Source organism: Paramormyrops kingsleyae, chromosome 2, assembly GCF_048594095.1.
Source record: "Paramormyrops kingsleyae isolate MSU_618 chromosome 2, PKINGS_0.4, whole genome shotgun sequence".
Taxonomy (NCBI): Eukaryota; Metazoa; Chordata; class Actinopteri; order Osteoglossiformes; family Mormyridae; genus Paramormyrops; species Paramormyrops kingsleyae.
In genome coordinates, this window is record NC_132798.1 from 44,137,810 (window position 1) to 44,159,111 (window position 21,302).

The following is a 21,302-nucleotide window of genomic DNA, read 5'->3' on the forward strand; positions in this document are numbered from 1 at the left end:
GATATCTCCGTTGACGGATTGCCCAGCACATCAAATTCAGACGTGCCTTTGAAGCCTAGAAGGAAAAATGACACACACACACACACACACACACACACATACACATAAATGCTCAGTAATACATGTCTTCTCAAACTGCGTTGTGTAAAGAGATACTCACTCAAAGTCTTTCTGATATTGTTTAGCTTGACTGCAGTGCCATTATTAGCAGCCTGAATAAATGCTGGTCTTTTCTTTTGGCTGAAAACCACAACATCGTGGAATTCCTCCTTGCCGGTCTGAATTACAGCACTAAAAAAACCTTTATGTTTGGCTGTGAACCTCAGCGCCGAAACCAAGTGGATATATCCACTGATGATCTCAAAATCCAACTTTAGTTTTTTGGTGGGGTTCTCCATAATGGCGGGTAGAAGAGAAAAAAACCTCACACAAACCACCCACATATTTATATTCCGTGGAGAGTAGCGGTTAATTGATTACTGATGAGTTGCATGTGTGATGGGTGGAAGAATGTCTAACTTGGCCATCGTGTTAGGATTGGCACCGATCTGTCTGTAAGTTTAAAATGCATAGAAACACCACATAAGTCTGCATACTGAATCAAGGCCTTTTCACTTTGTCAGGGACGTTTAACAAAAAAATAAAGAAAAATCTCACTAAATGATTGTCATTCCTCGCACGGAATCCCGATTGTTTAGCAAGCAATGACGTATGACTGGACTCGGAATGACAATTGACGCAGACTTCAATATGTTGGACTAATCAACAACAAGGAGAAACACATGGTAAATACTAGATTCCGCACGAGGTGGCGAGGCACACGGGAGGATCGTGCGGAATGTCAGTATCAATTGTTGTTGATTAGTCCAATGTATTGGAGTCTGCGTTAATCACGTCATTTTCCGAGTCCGGTCATTCCTTGTTAAACAATCGGAATTCCGCACGAGGTGGCGATCGAGGGGGGCGTGGCAGACGTCACAGCTTTGCCGGCAAGCAGGAAGGTTCGATCATGAATTTGTATTGGCAATGTACACCTTTTCTAAAATGTCGCGATTTCTGGACAAGTAGTTTAGGGAAAATAATGACTGGTTTACGTTCCTGTAGGTGGCTTTGGTGAAGGCGAAGGTGGTGGCAACGTCACCGGCAAAAACTATGACCGTCACAGGCACTGAGAAAAAGGCGAAGAGGTACACGATGTTGGACGGCATTACCCAGATGCAGGGGCGGAAATCCCATTTCAATTTTGGGGGGGACAATAAACAGTAAAATCTCAGAGAGTAATTTTTGGGGGGGACATGGAAAAAAAATGCTCTCTCCTGCTTCTTTGCAACTTGTTTTGCACAGTTTGCCTTCAGCATGTTAAATAATGTTATGAATTGATGCCTTTATGACCACATTCAACGAAATGTCTTAATTTCCACTACAGTCAAAGTAGATTTACAAAAATGTAAGCATGAAGAAGTTCCAACATTATTACGGAAACACTTTCAAAGCTAATAACAACAAACTACTTCAAAAATGCGAAACTTTTTATTATAGTGTTGTGTCAACATACAAGTATATTAACAGTTATGGCAATTTAAAAATGAACAGCCCTTGTTTGTTTGACTTATAACTTAACAACAAAGATTTAATAAAACAATCCCTTTAACCAGGGGTACCCTAACTTTTTCATTTATAGAGCCAAAATGTAAATCTATCAGTTGTGAGCCAAATGGAATAAATTTCACAAAATACACTCATAGTATGGTATCTTTTTCATTTGTTGGATACTAAATATGCTAGGATTTAGCTAGCATCATCATGCTATCATTTGTAAAAATTTACAGCAAAGTGTCTGTCGAACAGAGACATTTCCATGTCACAAAAGTACCACTTCTCTAAACAAAGGAACCAAATGTCCTCCTTCTGGTGTCACTACATCCAACAAATTCCTGGCAGATCATGTCTATGTTCAGCATGTCCAATCTCTCTTTGTGGACATTACAGACAACTAGATTGTTAAGTCTGTTTTGGTTCATAGTTGCCCGTAACCAAGTTTTTAGCCGACGCAATGTACTGAAACTCCTTTCCGCTTCACACGACGACACAGGCACCACCATCAAAATCCTGATAAGAACCTCTACCTGATCAAACAAGCCCCGTACCTCAACTGGGAGTCCTCTGAGAATCCCTGCAGCCTCCCCAATACTGGTACATGGGTATTTGTTCTGGAAGAGAGGCAACTGCACAGCGAGGGAAGCTCTGTTTAGCTCAGGATACTGATCTAAACAGTCATCTAATTCTCCAGTGAGGAGGGCACTTTCAACCTTTACCAGAATATTTAGACTTTCCTGGTCAAAGCGTTCTGCAAACTGAACATCAATGCTGTCCAACACTTTGAAGAACTCTGCCCTGTAGTAATCCACTGCTTTCCCAGTGACACGGTTTGCCGCCTGGATGGGCTCAATGGATTCTATAGAGTCAACCAATGTTGTAGCTTTCTTGTACAGTGCAAGGTAGCTCTCATCATCTCTCTTTCCCTTAAGAGAAGTCCTCACGTGATTGACAGCATCCAGCATACCAGAGACAGTTTGGATTTTCTTCTGCAGTGAAACATTCAGGCATTCTAGCTCTGCAACAACAGCAGACGCAAGTGTGAGTCCCAACACAGTCTTCCCTTTGGTAAAGTGCTGAAATAAGCCACTGGCAGTAGAGGCAGTCTTCGATGAGCTTTTGGCCATCTCCTCTAGGCTGTCGAGTACTCTCTTATACTGCTGTAGCACAGCTATTATTGCAGAATTTCGAACAGTCCACCTTGTTGGGCAAAGTGGTTTCAAGGTGATGAGAGGAGCATGTTCACAAATAGCAATATTTTCAAATATGCTCCTGAACTTTCCTGACTGTCCAAAAATTATGCCCAGCTGGTGCACCCAAGAAAGGCAGTCACGGATCAGTAGGCTGGCAAAGCAGCCAGCTTGTGTTATCAAATTAACACAGTGTGCACCACAGTGTACATACAGGGCTAATGGCTGCTGCCTCCTCAGTATTGCCTGTGCACCTGTGTACTTTCCTGCCATGTTTGCAGCGCCATCATAGGTCTGTCCACGTAAACCTGACAGTGGCAGATTAAGTCTTAACAGAACATCAGCTGCCACCTTTGCGATTCCCTGGCCTGTTGTATCAGAAACCCTATACAGTCCAACAAACTCTTCATGTGGGACAAGGTCATGGTCCACATAGCGCAGACAGACACTCTCCTGTTCTGCACCAGTAACATCCTGAGTACCATCAATAATTACAGAAAACTGCAAAATGGGAAGTGCCTGGATTTCCGCTGTAATTCCACGGATTACTGTATTGGCCATGATGTTTAAAATTTCATTCTGCAATTTGGGGCTTGTGTACATGGTTTTACGATCTGTTAACCACTTTAACAAAATGGGATCATCTTCTTCTGCCCTGAGTTTTAAGAGCTGATGCAGATTTCCACTGTCATCTGTGTGGCCTCTTATGGCTTGTCCCTGTCTTGCCACAAGACGCACAGAACTAACAATTTTCCTAAAGCAATGCCTAGCCACCTCCTGTTGTTTACTCCAAGGGCTGGACAACTGAGCACTGATGGGATTCGACTGATGTGCACTCACACTGACATAGTGGCAGTGGGCTTGAGAATTTTGGTGCACTGTGAATTTTGCAATGGCTTTTTTCCAATTTCTGAAGCCTGAACTAATGAAAGCAACATCAGCTCTTTGTCCAAAGGAGGACTGGTGTGAGAACCCTTTGCTGCAGTAAAAACACAAGACTCCTCTCACTGACGTGCTGTAGTGTAGCCATGGAAAATCATGAAACCATTTCTGCTGGAAAGTCAATGTCTTTTTCGAAAGAGTTTGTGTTTCTATACACTGAGATGGTGGTTGGTATGGTTTTGTGCAGTCACTAAGATCTGAACTAAAGCATGCATCCAGCTGTCCTGTATCATTGCTTGTGTTGGCAGTAAAGTCATCGTGACCCGTTGTGTCATCCTCCACTGTCCCTGTGCTGGTGCTGCTGCTGACCGCTGCATCTCTGTCCTCGCTATCTTGTGAAGTCTCAAGCTCTCTGTTTCGCCCTTCAACCACTTTCCCTGACTCTGAGCAGTCTGACTTCTACAATAGAAAGAAATGTTTCTAATATTCAGAATAACCCAAAGCACAATTAAACACAACAACAAAGGTGTGTTCTTTACAACACTGTATGCCCTAATAAGAGACTGACCTGAGACTCTGTGCCTGTGTCTGACAGGCTCTGGCTGCCTGTGCTCAAGTGACTGGACTTTGCCTAATGAAACCATTTTGAAACAATTTCATAGGCATTTCTTTCCTTGTTTATAGATGTCTTTATGTTTAAATGCAAGTTTCTACTTACTTGACGTTTTGGAGCATTAAAAAACGACCTGATGTCTGCCGTTTTTCGTTTCCCTGCCATTTCAACTGACCTGGTCTGCTGACAGTTGGACAGCAACACACACACACAGATTTAGTTTTGATACCCTACTACCCATATTCATCTGCTAAATAGGATGAAACGCGGTCATTTTCATCGATCTATAAATGCTCCGCAGATTCCAGGGGCAGACCGTGAAAGCGTACGTGTCCGAGGAAAATAACTTTTGGTCACCTTAGTGAATGGAAGAATAATAGTGGAATAATCCTGGAATAACCAGAGAACATGAATTGATCAAAATCTAAAGATATCGCCCAGTAATCGATGTCTATGTTCGACATATATGACCACATTTGACATACATATTTAAGTTTGTAGAACAAGCGGTGTGATAAATGACTTACTGCTGGAAACTGCCGGCTTTTTGATTCCCGCCTCCTGTGAGCCTGCGGCTGCTGTGAAGAGCGAGGGAGAGCCGGCAGCCCCGCCCGTTGGAAACAGCGTGTGTGGACCGACCGTACCAATTTGAGGAATAAGGGGGGTGGACTTTAATTTCTCAACAATTACAAACACATTGTTTTGCATTTGCAGACTAACTTTTACGTTGTGGTTTTACAAGACAACACAGTTTTACTGATAGCATGTATGTGTTTACAATAACTTCTTCTGTGGGGGGGACAACTTTGTGTGAGGGGGGGACGCGTCCCCCCCGTCCCCCCCGGGATCTCCGCCTATGCCCAGATGAATCTTTGCGTTTGGGACAGATCGATGTCGCGGTGCTGCAGTCCTCCCGTCGCCTTCAATCTTTCCCCCAGTCTCTTTGAAGGAAAGCTGGAGCTGACGGCAACGACAGACACACAAATGGAGAAGATCGGCGACTTGGATGTCATGGAGGTGGAAGGTATACCGGAGGAGTAATCGGGTGTTACCGTTAGGGCTTCTGTCACTGGAGTGGAGATTAAGGCGGGTGTCAAGTGTGTCCTGTGTAGAACGACTTGCAGCGCCACGGCATCAATCTGTCTCTCCCAGACGTAGAGCTTGATCTGGGCAGTGCCGTCCGACAGCGTGCCATTGCATTACAAACTTATTCCGAACCTTCCTGCTTGCCGGCAAAGCTGTGACGTCTGCCACGCCCCCCTGCCACCTCGTGCGGAATCCCGATTGTTTGACAAGCAATGAAGTGAATGACCGGGCTCGGAATAACATAATTAACGCAGACTTCAATACACTGCACTAATCAACAACAAGGAGAAACACACGGTAAATACTAGATTCCGCACGAGGTGGCGAGGCACACGGGAGGATCGTGCGGAATGTCAGTATCAATTGTTGTTGATTAGTCCAATGTATTGGAGTCTGCGTTAATTATGTCATTTTCCGAGTCCGGTCATTCCTTGTTAAACAATCGGAATTCCGCACGAGGTGGCGATCGAGGGGGGCGTGGCAGACGTCACAGCTTTGCCGGCAAGCAGGAAGGTTCGATCATGAATTTGTATTGGCAATGTACACCTTTTCTAAAATGTCGCGATTTCTGGACGAGTAGTTTAGGGAAAACAATGACTGGTTTACGTTCCTGTAGGTGGCTTTGGTGAAGGCGAAGGTGGTGGCAACGTCACCGGCAAAAACTGTGACCGCCCGAGGCACCGAGAAAAAAGCGAAGAGGTACACGGTGTTGGACGGCATTGCCCAGATGAATCTCTGCGTCTGGGACAGATCGATGCCGCGGCGGTGCAGTCCTCCAGTCGCCTTCAATCTTTCCCCCAGTCTCTTTGAGGGAAAGGTGCAGCTGACGGCAACGACAGACACACAAATGGAGAAGATCAGCGCACGAGGTGGCGAGGCACATAGGAGGATCGCGCAGAATCTCAGCATTAATTGTTGTTGATTAGTCCAATGTTTTGAAGTCTGCGTTAATTATGTCATTCCGAGTCTGTTCATTAGCGTCATTGCTTGTTAAACATTCGGGATTCCGCGAGAGGGGCGTGGCACACGGGACGATCGAAACAGCAGGGGATGACAATGATTTGGTGATTTTTTTTTCTTTTCCCAAATAGAGGTTACTGACAAAGTGAAAAATTTGTGTACTGAATCAAAGCTTTATGTGGTGCTTCTATATATTCTCGAGAGGCTATTTATAAAGTGCTTCATGTAAGCTGTTGCAAGTTCATGTCATCATTTATGTCATGATGGTTCTTTATGGATTGTGCCTTTAATGAATGCGTTTTTAGGATTTTATCCATTGTCTTTTTCTTTTTTTACGCCAGTGTTTGCTATGGGGGAGACTTTTAAATTATTTTTTTCCCTCTATTTTTAGTTGGGGAAGATTAATATGTGCACATTTGAACAAGTTCATATAAAGTGTGTGTGTGTAGAATATTTGCATTGTTTGTGAATAAGCATGCATAACCCCACTGCGACCAGTTTAATGAAATTGTCTATTTGAATTGCTGTGATTTACTTGGTGTAATTGTAGAGTGTTTTGCTCTGCGAATAAATTATTTTAAATGCAGCTATTAAAAAAGGCAAATCAAACGTGAAAAAAGCAGTGAACATTACCTATTTTTAAAGGATTGATTTACATTTAGAAAGCAGGCAAAAAATATAAATATGGAAGAATATACGTATGCTTTACCTAATATATTTTGTGAAAGATATACGAAGTCTGTGTGCATTTTACTCAAGAAAGCCTAGCATTAAATTTACATGAAAAAAGTGTTTAGAGAGAGCTGCCAAGGTTTTTCATATAAATCTTTATGTAGTCATTTAAATATATTTTTTATTCAGACAGATGATATGCACGGAGAGATCGGCCCGTTTTCACACTTGTCATGTGGCTGCCGTGACCACGCCCTGATCTCCGCCCTCGTGAGGCCAACGCAGCATTCTACTGCTGGCCTTCGAAGAGGTAAGACGTCCATATGTGTAATGGTTTGACGAGTCACCTTCGCACTTGTTTGTTTATGGCTTGTGTGTTCTTTTTAGACAGTTTTAGTTCCTGGCATGGTTTTGTCAAATATGATTTTCAGTTTGTGACCTAAACGAAACACGGAACACTAAATTTTCTAGTAGTTTTTAGAGCGGCTGTTATTGGTTTATCTCCCCCTGGAAAGTGTGGCAATGGACTGGTGAAGCACTAATTGTGCACAGCTGTGACGAGGCGTTTTTGTGGCGGAAATGTTATGCTGTTTTTGCAAAACATGTAATATATATATATAAATAGTGCAAATGATACAATAGCACAAAAGTAGTCGAAACTGGTTTTATTGAAAGAGGGACGTGCTTTTGTCATTTGCAGTTTGGTGTTAGAGTTATAACGGCAATAGTGGTTTAGGCGCCTAAGGCTACCACTGGGAAGCATGTTGTTAAGTCGCCATTTTTAGTACAAATTTATTTGGTTTGCGACCGATACTAAACAAATTAGTCACCTTTTATGATTTTTAGTAGTTTTTAGAGAGGCTGTCATTACTTTTTCTCGAACTGGAACAAGAGCTGTGTGGTAATTAGCAGAAGGACTTGAATCAGGTGTGTTAAATGAGGGGAAACCCAAAAATGTGCAGGATTCCGGCCCTCCAGGACTGGAGTAAAACACCTCTGGTGTAACGAGTTGTCTTTGTTTCATTGTTGATGATTTCGTGTGTTGTGGGTTTTAGATGGCATAGTCTGTGGTAAGTTGTTTTAGATATCTTTCAGTTCGCTGTCAGATTTATATAGGCTGTAGTCGCTGAGGCGCGGACGTATTGACGTTAGTCTGCCTTTAAAAATATCCGTGTTTATTGAAGTACATAAAGCTTTGCATGTAGACATGGGTGGGAATACTGTTTTCAGAAAACGGCAGTGTCATCGCCTTCTCATTCAGTATTTGAGACCAAGGAGAGTTTTGTCGCCTTTGGTGCATCTGCAGTATGCCGACTTAGAGATGTGCGCAGTTTCCAGAATTATCATGCTAAACGTCTATATTGTTTATGTGAGACATACTGGTTGCTTGTTTTGCAAGTAAGCTTGCCAAAGTCAACATATGTAAAAGTTAATTTGAGTTTGTGGAAGAATGGTTCTTTGCTGGCGATAATTTTTAAGTTTGTATTTTCAAGTTATATTTTGTTTAAGTTATGGGTCATTTCATGTCAATTTCTCAAATCAGTTTTGGGCCTCCACGTCACGGATTGCGATGAAATTTGGCATGCTGATTTGGTCAAATGAGTAACTCGTGAAACTGAAATTAGGCGAGCAAAGTTAACTTTTTCCCGGGGGGGGGCTTTATCTTAATGTAATCTGCACAGAAATGGCCGTCATATCGTTTTAAAGGCATTGCACAGCTCTATAGATTAAACAAATATGCCATCTCCATATACATAGTCTCTATGTAACAAGTACTTACATCTGTGCTTGCTATACTATTTCATGTCAGTTTGGCTGCCATCAAAAAGGCCCACTAGTGATATGAAGCCATGTGACGCCATGTCTAAGTCATAAGGCTTGTTATTGAGTTTTCAATATTTTAATCTGCTATTGCATAGTAATTCATTTGGGCGATGGCATATTTGTCCAATCTATAGGCTGGACAATAGCTTTAAAACAATATGAGGACCATTTCTGTGCAGCTTACATTAAGGTAAATATAGCAGTTGTAGCCCCGCCGGGAAAAGTTAACTTTGCACGCTTAAATCTCCCTCTCAATATTGATCCAAGACACGCCCAGTTTCAGTTCCAGTTCCATTAGTTTCTTATGTGACCAAATCACCATGCCAAGTCTTGTTACAATGCATGATGACGAGGCCCGAAAGTGTGATTTGACATGGAATGACCCTTATGTTCACTGTGGCTATGGAAAAGGTTTAATCGGACAATAAAATGTTTTGTTCTATTTTGTCACATTTTGTCATGTTAGGCCACTTAAAATTAATACATTGTTTTACATGGCCGCCCGCCTCAATTTTTTGGTGCCGCCTCGATTTTTTTAATATTTTATATTTGCTGTTTTGCTATTGTCAGGATGACGCTTTTATTGGGCCATTCTGTGGCAAGACCATTAAACACTTAGACTAGGCATTTGTTTTGAAGGTTTCTCTTTTCTTGTAATTGTTTGAACTGTTGAGAGTTTAAAATGTTGAGATACTGACAAATTAAAGTTTAATTTTCTAGTTTTAGTATATCTCTGTTGCCGTTCGTCTTCGCTAAAAATATAAAATATAAAATCCCCGACTCACCAATATTTTAGAAGTTTGAGTCATGTAAAACAATTTATTAATTTTAAGTGGCCTTAGCTCCCATATGTGATAAGGCTAATTAGTGTGATGCTCATGCTCTGTTACATGCTGATCAAGTTATCATTACCATTATATTTGGGCAAAAACAGCTCAGTCTTAATAGAATGATTGATTATGCCAATAGACTGAACTTATTAGGCTTTTAAAAATCCTAAAATTGCAATATATATATCACAGAAATAATAAAAATTGCAATGTGATTTTTCTTTCCCCAATATTGTACAGCTCTAACTGGCATGAAACAAATCTATGTGAGGCGACATGACGTCTCAGCCATGTTTATCCTCTGCACTTTTGTCAATTTGACTGCTGTGGCTAGATCTTAAAGTAATAATGTAATATATCCTTGATAAGAAACAAACTTCATACCAACCACACTGCTACAATTGGAACAGTGGAAAATGTTTCTGTATGTGTATGGGGAGTTTCATTGCATACACTAATGAAATGCTTGTACAATAAATGCACGCCAGTCATTAACTGATGCATGTTGTCTTTGTAGACTTTGAAGAGCTGTCGCATCAAAGGTAAATATTTTGAAGCTGATGCCTTCATCGCCAATTATGTCTTAGCTTAGCTTAATGAGCTTGGTTGACCTTAAAAGGCATATCAAGTTTATATGTCGTTTTCAACAAAGATGACTGTTGGGAAATGTTGACGCAAAGAAACTTGCTTGTCTTTCTCCTCTGCAGATTTCTGGTGGACTAACACACTCGAAGACAAAGTGATAGGCGGTATGCTTTGTGGACTTGGACAGCGCTGCATTGCTAGCTCATGTCACACTATTTTACTGCATAGATTTGCTATAGCATTAGAAATGTAGTATTCTATGGGTAATTATGTAACTGCTTACCACGAAACAGCTGTGCCATTGTGTGTTGCATAGACATTGGATGTGTAGTGACAGAGAAGCCGCCGCACAATGTGAGAAATGACCATGAAACTAATGTTAAGTGGCCAATGTGTATATTTGAATTGATGAGATAAGGAAAGTCTTTCAATAAATTTGTATTTGAGTGACAGGACAAATCGGCATACATATGACAAACATTTAGGTCAGTGTTGAGGCAAAACTTGTTGATGTGTGTAATATGGATGTTTGGCAGTGTGACTTAACAGGTAAGCTGTAGAGTTTTCTGTGTCTGTCTTAAAAAATCAAGTCATGTGAGACAGATGTATTATAGGATAAGGAGTGTGAACAGGGCAGAACGATGTTGGTGTACAGTCTGAAAAGACCACCGTGGGAACCGCTCCTGACAAAACACATCCATGTATATGCATTTGACAGCATGACTGCAAAGTAAAGTTGGAAGGAAGTGTGCCTTGCATTTTTTTCTTTTTTTTCTCGCCCCTGTTCATCTACAGATGCCTCGCACCAAGGCATCCCGGCGTTCAGCAGCAGCAAAGAAGAGGCTAATGGATAGACGTCGAGCTACTGGTAGCGATGTTGTGGCTAAGACTGTTGACGGGGTTACCCCTATTCCCCGACCCAAAAAGGAGCTGACCGTGACTAGCCTGACGAGCCACAACCAACAGCCTGACCCCGCTGCTGCTGCCATCCATGTCGTGGCTATGACTGACGGGGTTACCCCTATTCCCCGACCCAAAAAGGAGCTGACCGTGACTCAACGGACGAGCCACGGCCAACAACCTGACCAGGCCACACAGCCGCGGCCTGTGTCTGTCATGGCTATGACTGACCACGAGGTTATCCCATTTCCTCCCTACTGGAATACCAAAATGGTGATGACTGTGACTTTGCCGACGAGCCATGACCACCGGGTTCCCGCCCTGGGTGCCATTTGTGGGACCGTTGACAAGTTTTGTAGGTCTTCTCCTTCCCCCGGTGAAGGAAAGGCGCCGACGGACGAGGTACCGCAGCCGCCTCATAAAAGAAAGGCTGCAATTACTGACCCCACTTACTCGTCTGAATACGTGAACTTACCTGAACTTGAACTGAAAAGCACCCTGGCACTGCCAAACCATTACCCAACCCTGGATCAGCAACAGCATGTGAACCCTGTAACTATACCTGTATCCCCTCATTTTCCTCAGGCACCTACAGTGAGAGGCTCATTCCATCAAGGAGACCGACGATTTGGAATCAACGGTAACAGACAGTGTGTGGCTAATAGTTTGATGGCTATACTGATGTGTAAAATAAAGAATGTCTTAAGCTGGTCGGTCACAGACCTTGATCAAGTGCTGCTGAATGGAGACGACCTCTACAGTACCATCAGAGACGCTGGGAGAATTGGAGATGCTTCTGGGTATCTGTTTGTCAGAGATCTACCGACAGAGTACACACTGAATGGTGATACATTTGAAATAAAGTACCACAATGACATGTTTGTTGGATTGTTTGGTGTGAGCGAATATGGAGATATGTGTGATGTTCTTATGTCAGCTGATGAAGCAGTAAGAAGAGTATTCTTACAGTTTGATGCATGTCTCTTTACTCTTAAAGTAAATACATGTGCCATCATTAAGCAAGGGTCATGGTATGTGGTGATTGATTCCCATTCCCGACGAGGAGATGGAGCAAGCGACGCATCAGGCAGAAGTATATTGGTGTACCACTCTACCATAGATTTTTTGCTAGGCCATGTGAATACCCTAGGACTGTCCTTAGGTGCAATAGGGGAACAGTTTGAGATTACAGCTGTGAGTGTGACCAGTCGAAGCATCCTGCACCAGCATCCTGATGGTAACTCAGTCAGCAGTGTCAACCAGCTTACCAGTATGTCAGACCATCCAGATGGTAAGTCCTCAGCCAGCAGTGTCAACCAGCCTACCAACATATCAGACCATCCCGACGGTAACTCCTCAGTGACCAGAGTCCAGCAGTTTGCCAGAATGTCAGAGAGCCAATGTGGTGTGGTAAGGCCAAATGTGACACATGATGCAGAACCTGAGGTTGATATCCGTGTGAACAATGAAGGTGATGTAGTTTTTGTCAGTGAGCTATGCAGTGAGCAGTTTTTCTTCAGTCCTTTGACAACACAGCAGCAAAGAAGGCTTTCCTGTAAGCTTGGTGTGGTGTACATTGATCATGGTCATGTAAACATGGCTGCAGAGTTTCCAATGGGTGATCCTTGCAGAATGGCACCAATTACTGGTGATAGTAACTGCTTTTTCAGATCTCTGGCTTTTGCTATTACTGGAAATGAGAAAGAACACAGGAAAATTAGGTGTGCTATTGTTGCCCACATACTAAGAAATGAATCCAGGTATGTTGCTTGTCTTAGAGATGGTCACTCTTCTGTCACTGAGTATGTCACTGCATCACGGATGAAATATGTTGGTACTTGGGCATCTGAGGTAGAGATTCAAGCTGCCGCTGATCTGCTTGGTGTGGATATTTTCACATACTCTGATAACAAATGGCTGAAGTACTCCACATGTATTGGTTCTGATCAGAGAGGTATATACCTGAAACATTGTAATGAGTCACATTATGAGGTTGTAATTTGTGTGAAAGGGCGTGATACTGAGGGTTGCGCCACACGATGCTCTGAACTTGACAACACACCATCTGGAATGGCATCAAGTCGTCGAAAACTGGAATGTGAAAAAAGACGGTATGAAGTAAGTACAGTGTACAAGGAGGAACAACTTGAGAGAAGCATAAAGCGCTATCGTGAGGATGAAGTGTACAGAGAACATGTGAAACAGTCAAGTGTTACTAAGTACGCAACAGACTTGGGTCACCGCAAACATATACAGCAGTCAAGTGTGAGTAAGTATGCGACAGATAATGAACATAGGCAACGTGTGAAGCAGTCGAGTGTGAGCAAGTATGCGACAGACACTGAACACAGGCAACGTATGAAGCAGTCGAGTGTGCAGAAGTATGCCACTGACATTGAACACAGGCAACGTGTAAAAGACTTTATGGTTAGTAAGTATGCCACAAATGAAAGTTATAGAGAAGTTGTGAAGAAACAGAAATTTGAAGCCTACCATTGTAATCCAGTATACCAATCAGCTCAGAAGCAAAGTTGCAGTAATAGATATAAGACAGACAGCTGTTATGCCACCGCAGTGAAAAGCAGAAATATTGAAAAACGGACTAAAGAGAAGGATAACAGAAAAGACATTAAGTATGTGATTGAACAGTTTAGACAGAAAATAACTAAAAGTCCAGAATACATTTGTTCAGTGTGTCATCGAATGCTATTTAAACACCAAGTTCTTATTTGCAAGAAAGATGAGTACTTCAAAAAATCACAGGCAATTGCGTTAGTGGCATCACAGTGTATAACTGAGACATACTTGCATAAATGTATAGATATGTGTTCTGATGATTGTAGCAGTGTTATTGGCCCTAGAGGTTCCTTGTGGATCTGCCACACGTGTCACCGAAAGATTCTTGATGGGAAACTGCCAGGAGAGAGTGTTGCAAACAATCTAGCTCTAGACCCTGTCCCTGTAGAGTTACAGCATCTAAATTCACTGGAACAGCATCTGATTGCTATGCATATTCCTTTCATGAGAATTGTGTCTTTGCCAAAAGGTGGACAAAATGGTGTTCATGGTCCTGTAACTTGTGTCCCATCTAGTGTTCCAAATGTAGCTGAAGTTTTACCGAGAGTCAACAATGATGACCTTATGATTCGTGTAAAGTTGAAGAGGAAGTTAACTTACAAAGGGCATTACAAATATGAATTTGTGCATCCAGAAAAAATAAAGAAGGCTTTGGTGTATCTCACGGAGAATAACAAATTTTACAGCAATGTGCAGTTCAACGATGACTGGATTAATCCCCTGCAGAAAACTAAAGTACCTGGTGATGTAAGTGACACACATGCAGATGAAGAGTGTAATGAAAATAACATGGAGGATGAGGAAATGGATGAAACTTTGCATGACAGACAACAACATGGCATGTATATGGATACGTGTCTTCAACCTGTCGACATAGCACAAGAGATCTTGGATCAGCACTTTGATGGAATCATGTCTATGGCACCTGCAGAAGGAAACAACCCAGTGAGGCTTCTAACTGATGAGTCAAATGAAGCTAAATGTTTTCCAGTCCTTTTCCCAAAAGGAACAGGCACTTTTCATGACAGAAGGAAGGAAAAACTGACACTGTGTAGGTATTTAAATGCAAGAATTCTTAATGCAGATGGACGTTTTGGGAAAAACTTGGACTATATATTTTATGGGCAGTATTTGTCTGAGCTTCAGCAGGTTGTGTCAAATGTGTCAATTGCTGTGAGAAAGGGCTATGATGCACGGGATAAGTGTCCTGTCACATCAGAAACTTTGACAAATAAGGAGTCTCTACAAAAGATGTTTAATTTTGATGAAGGTTATAAATTCCTAAGACCAATCAGAGGCACCCCTGTTTTTTGGCAAAGTGTTCAGAAAGACCTGTTTGCAATGGTAAGACAGCTTGGTATTCCCACATGGTTTTGCTCATTTTCTTCTGCTGATTTACGCTGGAGAGAACTTATGACAGCAATCTTCAAACAAGATGGCATAGATGCATCAAGTGCTGAGCTTGACTGGTCAGAAAGGTGTGCATTGTTGAAAAACAATCCTGTGACGGCTGCCAGAATGTTTGATTATCGATTCCACTGCTTCCTGAAAGATGTGATCATGTCAGAAGCACAACCCATTGGCAAAATAGTTGATTATTTCTACAGAGTAGAATTTCAGCAACGGGGATCACCTCACACTCACTGTTTGTTTTGGGTGGAAGATGCACCTAAGGTTGGCAAAGATGATGAAGATGAAGTATCAGCTTTCATTGATCACTATGTGACATGTGAAATGCCAGAGGGTAATGATGAAATGCATGAAATTGTATGTAGTGTACAGCAACATAGCAAGAGGCACTCAAAAACATGTACGAAAAAAGGGAAAACTTGTAGATTCAATTTCCCACGTCCTCCAAGCAACAGAACATTTGTGTCATCATGCAAACTTGGAGATGGTGAGACAGATGGACAGCCCCTGAAAAAAGAAGTAGCAGACACTATGATGAAAAAAGTGAAGGATGCCGTACTAAACTCTGAGGCCAACTATGACTCTGTTGATTCCTTATTTAGTACAATTGGTATCAGTCAGGAAATATTTGAAGCTGCATACTCAAGAATCACAAAGAAAACTACCATTGTTCTTAAGAGGAGACCATGTGAAGTGTGGGTGAACCAATATAACAGAGACCTTTTACGCTGTTGGAATGCAAACATGGACATTCAGTTTGTGGTTGATGCATATTCGTGTATTGTGTACATCATTTCCTACATTTCTAAAGCTGAGAGAGAGATGGGACTGCTACTGGCAAATGCTCAGAAAGAGGCCACACAGCAAGGTAACCTTGATGCAAAAGAAGCTCTTCGACAACTTGGTAGTGTTTTCCTACACAATCGTGAAGTTTCAGCTCAGGAAAGCGTTTATCGTCTGACTAACATGAGGTTGAAAGAGGGATCACGAAAGGTGCAGTTTATCCCAACTGGAGAAAATGTGGTAAAAATGAGCCTTCCATTGAACGTCATACGGAAGAAAGCTGAGTGTGAGAATGAGAATGAACAAGGAATTTGGATGAACAGTATCACTGATAGATATAAAGCCAGACCAGAAACAAAAGAGTTTGCAGGAATGTGCCTGGCGAGATTTGCATCTGAGTACAGAATACTATGTAAGTCTCAGAGCTCATGCCCTGGAAGTGTGCAGTTGGACAGAAAATTAGGATTTGTGAAGAAAAGGACACGCACAGAGGCAGCCGTTGTTCGGTATGCTCGCTTTTCACCCACAAAGGACCCAGAAAAATATTACCACAGCATTTTGCAACTTTTTCTGCCACATTATTTCAATGCACAATTAAAACCTTCTACTTTTGGCAGTTACCAGGAATTCTATGAGACTGGTTGTGTCAAGGTCTTGGATGATGAATTGCATTCAGTGAAACTGGTTGTGCAGTCAAACATGTCAAGTTTTGAAAAGGAATCACATGCAATTGACAAAGCTGAAGAAGACATACAGCAGCATGGTGTAATGGAAGATGCCTGGGCAGATATTTGTCCGGAAACTGAACGTGAACGGCTAGAGTGTCTTGCTAGCAAATCCAACACTACACCAGAAATGAGAGAACAACGTGATGAGATACCAGATTTGTTACCAAGGCAGAGGCGCTATATGTTGCATGACAATCCTTGTGGTATGTCCAGGCAGGAAGCACTGGCTTTGCTTCGCTCACTGAATAACAAGCAGTCTGAGACTTTTTACAAAATACGAAACTGGTGTTTACAGAAGGCACGTAGTGAAAACCCAGAACCATTTCATGTATTCATATCTGGACCTGGAGGTGTGGGCAAGTCGGTCTTGATCAAAGCAATACATTATGAGGCAGCTCGTATCTTGTGTCAGTTGTCACATAATCCAGATGAGACACATGTGTTACTGACTGCTCCAACTGGGGTTAGTGCTTACAACATCAAAGCTGCAACAATACACGCCTGTTTCCATATTGCAACGGACGCAAAGCTGCCATATGAACCACTTGGAGATGAAAAAATAAATTCATTGAGAGCTGAACTGGGAAACCTGCAAATATTGATCATAGATGAAATTTCAATGGTCGATCACAAGCTGCTTGCATATATTCATGGCAGATTGAGACAAATCAAACAAACTGGAGATTATTCTGCTTTTGGAAATGTCTCAATCATTGCTGTTGGAGATTTCTACCAGCTTTGTCCTGTGAAAGGGAAAGCTTTGTATACTGAGGGTAAAGCTGTTGATCTATGGCAGAATCATTTCGCTATGGTGGAGCTGACTGAAATTATGAGACAGAAAGACATGCAGTTTGCACAGTTGCTGAATCGGCTAAGGAAACGCAAAAGGGGTAATGCAATGCTGGAGGCAGACATTGCTATGCTGAAACTACGTGTGACAGGCGAAGGACAAGACAGTACTGGTCTTCATATTTATGCAACCAATGATGAAGTTGATCAACATAACTACCATATGCTGCGGAAGATCTGCTCAGACCATGTCATCATTCATGCTCAGGATTTTCAAAGGGTTGCTGCAACTGGCAGACTGGAAAAGAAACATGGACATCATGCCAATGTTCAGAAGACATGTCTCCCCGAATCACTACATGTAGGTGTCAATGCACGAGTAATACTTCTGAAAAATATTGACGTTTCAGACGGCTTGGTAAATGGTGCATTTGGTACAGTTAGTGACATCTGCTTTGATACTGATGAGGATTTTCCATCAGAGATATACATCACATTTGACAACGAAGCAGCTGGAAAGTCACTCAGGGGAAAGAAGCCATGCCTAAAAGCAGGGTTGGACAAAGCTACACGAATCAAAGCAGAGGAGGAGAGAGTGACAAACAGTGGTGGAACACGACGGCAGTTTCCATTGAAATTGGCTTGGGCTTGTACAGTACACAAGGTACAAGGTCTGACAGTGGATAAGGCTGTTGTATCACTAAAGAAGATATTTGCAGCTGGACAGGCATATGTAGCATTAAGCCGTGTCACTTCTCTGGAAGGCCTTATAATAGAAGACTTTAAGGAGACTGCTATATATGCAAAACAAGACATTGAGACTGCAATGCAAAGCATGCCTGCATTTATTGAGCCCGTCATGGAAGTGCCATCATTATGTAAGATTTTACTGCACAATGTTGAAGGACTTACATGTCACCTGGATGACCTAAAGCAAGACAGAAGGTATATGGAAGCTGATATCATCTGCTTGACAGAGACATGGTTAAATTCAAAGGAAGACACAGAAGGTGTACAGCTGCCTGGATTTTCATACCATGGGAAACCCAGACATCAGGCATATGATGGTAGTGATGCTTTCTTTGCTGAACTGAAGGAGCAGCAACATGGTGGTGTGGGTTTGTATTACAAAGAACATACCAACTGTACTGTGACTGATGTACAGTGTGTCAACATTGAGTGTGTGCAGTTCAGTGTGGGCCTACTAAGAACAACAGTCTTGGTACTATACAGACCACCCTCATATAATCTGGCAATCTTTCAGAAGAACCTGATGCAGTTGATCACTCGGTTGGACAGTGTGGAAGGTGGGAAAATCATCATGGGCGACTTCAATGAAAATCTTTTGCAAGTAAGTACAATTGCTAATTTTATGGAAGAACATGGGTATGCTCAACTTGTGAAAGAAGCAACCACTGGGAAAGGCACTTTGATTGATCATGTGTATGTGAAAGACATTGTGACTAACGGCATCTCTGTTTCAGTAATGCCGACGTATTTCAGCCATCATGAATGTATAGTGCTACATCATCTATAAGAAACTGTATAAAAAAATATGAAAAAATTTGTCATGCAGTAAATCATTTGACAGTAAGTACAATTGCTAATTTTATGGAAGAACATGGGTATGCACAACTTGTCAAAGAAGCAACCACTGGGAAAGGCACTTTGATTGATCATGTGTATGCATAAAATATTTTGACTAATAGAATTTTTATTTCAGCAATGTCGATGTATTTCAGCCATCATGAATGTGTAGTGCCACATTATCTGTAAGAAACTGTATAAAAGACATTATGAGTAAGAAACATAAATTTTTTGCTGCAGTGATAGTTTTCTGGGGTGCGTCAGCCTCGGGAGGCTGGCACTGCGACTGGGGCTATGGCTGTACTAGGGGGGATTGGCAGGGAGGCTTGGCCTGGTGCCAAGCTTTGGGGGTTAGGCCTGGGGCTGGCCGTCAGCGGCTACCACTGGGGTTGCCGGTAGGCTGTGGGGGGCTAGGACTAGGGCTGGCCTTCAGAAGGCTGCAACTAGGCCTCAGAGGTTGGCAGTGGAGCTGGTGTTTCAGGGCTTGGCATTTAGCCTGAGGCTGATGTTGGGCTTTGGGGGTTGGGGTCGACCTTGAGGGGGCTGCTGCTGGGCCTGGGGCTGGCACCATGCTTTTGGGGGCTGCGGCTGGGCTTCAGGAAGCTGGCACTGGGGCTGAGGCAGGGGGTACTAAAGCTGGACATGGCGGCCTGTTGCTGGGGATAAGTCTGAGGTGGGCTGCTTGGGTTACCACTAGGCATAGGACTAAGGTTACGGGAGGGTCACTAGGGCTAGGCATAAGGGGGCTAGGATGGGGCACATGGCACTGGGGGTTGGTGTGGGGGCTAGGGGAAGTTTAGGACAGAGCAAGCAATGTGGTCTTTGAAAAGGGAGGTAATGTGCTCTGTCAAGTGCCTCACAACAGCAGTATGCCAAACTTGTTAATGTCATGAATTTTCCACAAAAAAATAAACAATTTTAGATGTCCTGTGATATAATTGAGTATTTATTAAATGCATTGTTGCCTATATAGAAATTTTGTGTTGTGGGCCAGTACAGTGCACTGAACCTCTTTACAAAGCACCACACACTTGGGAAATGTAAATGTATAGTTGCTTATGTAACGTAGAATATATAATTACAATAAATTAAATGTAAGGAGATGAAGAAGTACCATCAGATGTAGACACTACCGAACTAATGTCTTGTACCACAAAACGTGCTGAAAAGACACAGAATTTCACAAAGCAAGGCTTTGATTGAAAAGAATGGTGAGAGGGCGAAGAGGCACAGACATCTATGGGCAAAGGTAAGACCATATACTGACATGTCTCTGTATAGCGTCGTAGAGTGTACTTTCACACTGTAAAAGGAAATGGACATATGTACACTGACTGTATTATGGCATTATGCATATGATGCAATTTTTGGAGTAATGTGTATGTTTTGTGTGTTTCTTGAAACAGCTAAAATGAAGTAAAACTAAACAGTCATACATGTGGATGACCTAAAATCTAAGTGGGAAAGCTGGGCAGTGAGTGTGAGACATTCATCTAGACACAGTGGATGTGCCATGACTGGGTGGGCAAAGCAAAGGTACGTGAGTGACAGTTTCTCACTTAACTTGATCATGCTAGTTAAGACATACCAGTTTGCAGTGTATGAGCTTATAAATTGGGTAACTAAGTATTGTCAGAAATCCCTACTACATTGTTATATTGCATGTTTTAACCTGCCTTCTCCTATGTATAACCTCAGGTTACTAAGGCACAACTGTTATGTGCTTCCCTGATGATCAAGCCAACACACATCTGTCTGTTGAAGCTCTGCTATACTGCATCCTCCGTCATACACCTGTACATTGGGAGTGTGACACATCACACTGAATGCTGCATAGCCAGAGGAGCAGGCGCTGACCTGGTGAGTTTGCCTTTTTCAGACATTTCTTCCTCTTTGGTGTAGTTCTAGTTTTACTCTGTCAGTGTTTGTCTAACTTACATGCCAGTTCATGCTTTTAATCTTTTAATCTTTTCCAGCGCCTGCTGTTGATGACACTGACCCCATGCCCACCACATCAACTTTCGTTAACACACCACACTGCCTGGTACGTTGGAACAATGAGATGGGCTGGCCTGGTGAGTTTGCCTCTTTGATGGATTATTTTGTCTGTGAAGTAGTTTCACTTTACAACTGCAAGTGTCTGATTGGCTGACATGCAGCTTTCTGGTTTTACTCTCTTTTCCAGTGCCTTATCTTCATATCAGTGACACCATACTCACCACATCAAGGTTCCCTGCGCCCATTTTGTCGACAAGCAAAGCGTTCTCTAAAGAACTCAGAGACTGCACAC

General features: G+C 42.4%; 2 protein-coding genes across 2 annotated transcripts; one reads left to right on the top strand and one right to left on the bottom strand.

The window, feature by feature from the left end:
- Nucleotides 1–1,511: 1,511 nt before the first annotated feature.
- On the bottom strand, nt 1,512–5,108 carry LOC140587673 (zinc finger MYM-type protein 1-like). The gene is made up of 3 exons (XM_072709213.1): nt 4,387–5,108; nt 4,237–4,299; nt 1,512–4,127 (listed from the first exon to the last, which is right to left on the bottom strand). Exons 1-3 carry the CDS (start codon nt 4,444–4,446, stop codon nt 1,881–1,883), a joined length of 2,370 nt encoding a protein of 789 aa, XP_072565314.1. The 5' UTR covers nt 4,447–5,108; the 3' UTR covers nt 1,512–1,880.
- A 1,915-nt stretch (nt 5,109–7,023) lies between these two features.
- LOC140587761 (uncharacterized) lies at nt 7,024–19,411 on the top strand. Its single transcript, XM_072709288.1, has 7 exons — nt 7,024–7,309; nt 10,171–10,195; nt 10,361–10,402; nt 11,034–12,033; nt 12,301–12,609; nt 13,645–18,539; nt 19,277–19,411. Exons 4-7 carry the CDS (start codon nt 11,034–11,036, stop codon nt 19,409–19,411), a joined length of 6,339 nt encoding a protein of 2,112 aa, XP_072565389.1. The 5' UTR covers nt 7,024–7,309; nt 10,171–10,195; nt 10,361–10,402.
- Nucleotides 19,412–21,302: the final 1,891 nt, after the last annotated feature.

Coding starts and splice junctions, on each gene's coding strand:
- LOC140587673 (XM_072709213.1), bottom strand. CDS start 4,446: ATGGCAGGGAAACGAAAAACGGCAGACATCAGGTCGTTTTTTAATGCT. Junction 4,300..4,386: donor TTAATGCTCCAAAACGTCAA/GTAAGTAGAAAC, acceptor TGGTTTCATTAG/GCAAAGTCCAGTCACTTGAG. Junction 4,128..4,236: donor ACACAGGCACAGAGTCTCAG/GTCAGTCTCTTA, acceptor TTTCTATTGTAG/AAGTCAGACTGCTCAGAGTC.
- LOC140587761 (XM_072709288.1), top strand. CDS start 11,034: ATGCCTCGCACCAAGGCATCCCGGCGTTCAGCAGCAGCAAAGAAGAGG. Junction 12,034..12,300: donor CATGTTTGTTGGATTGTTTG/GTGTGAGCGAAT, acceptor GACTGTCCTTAG/GTGCAATAGGGGAACAGTTT. Junction 12,610..13,644: donor TATCCGTGTGAACAATGAAG/GTGATGTAGTTT, acceptor ATTGTAATCCAG/TATACCAATCAGCTCAGAAG.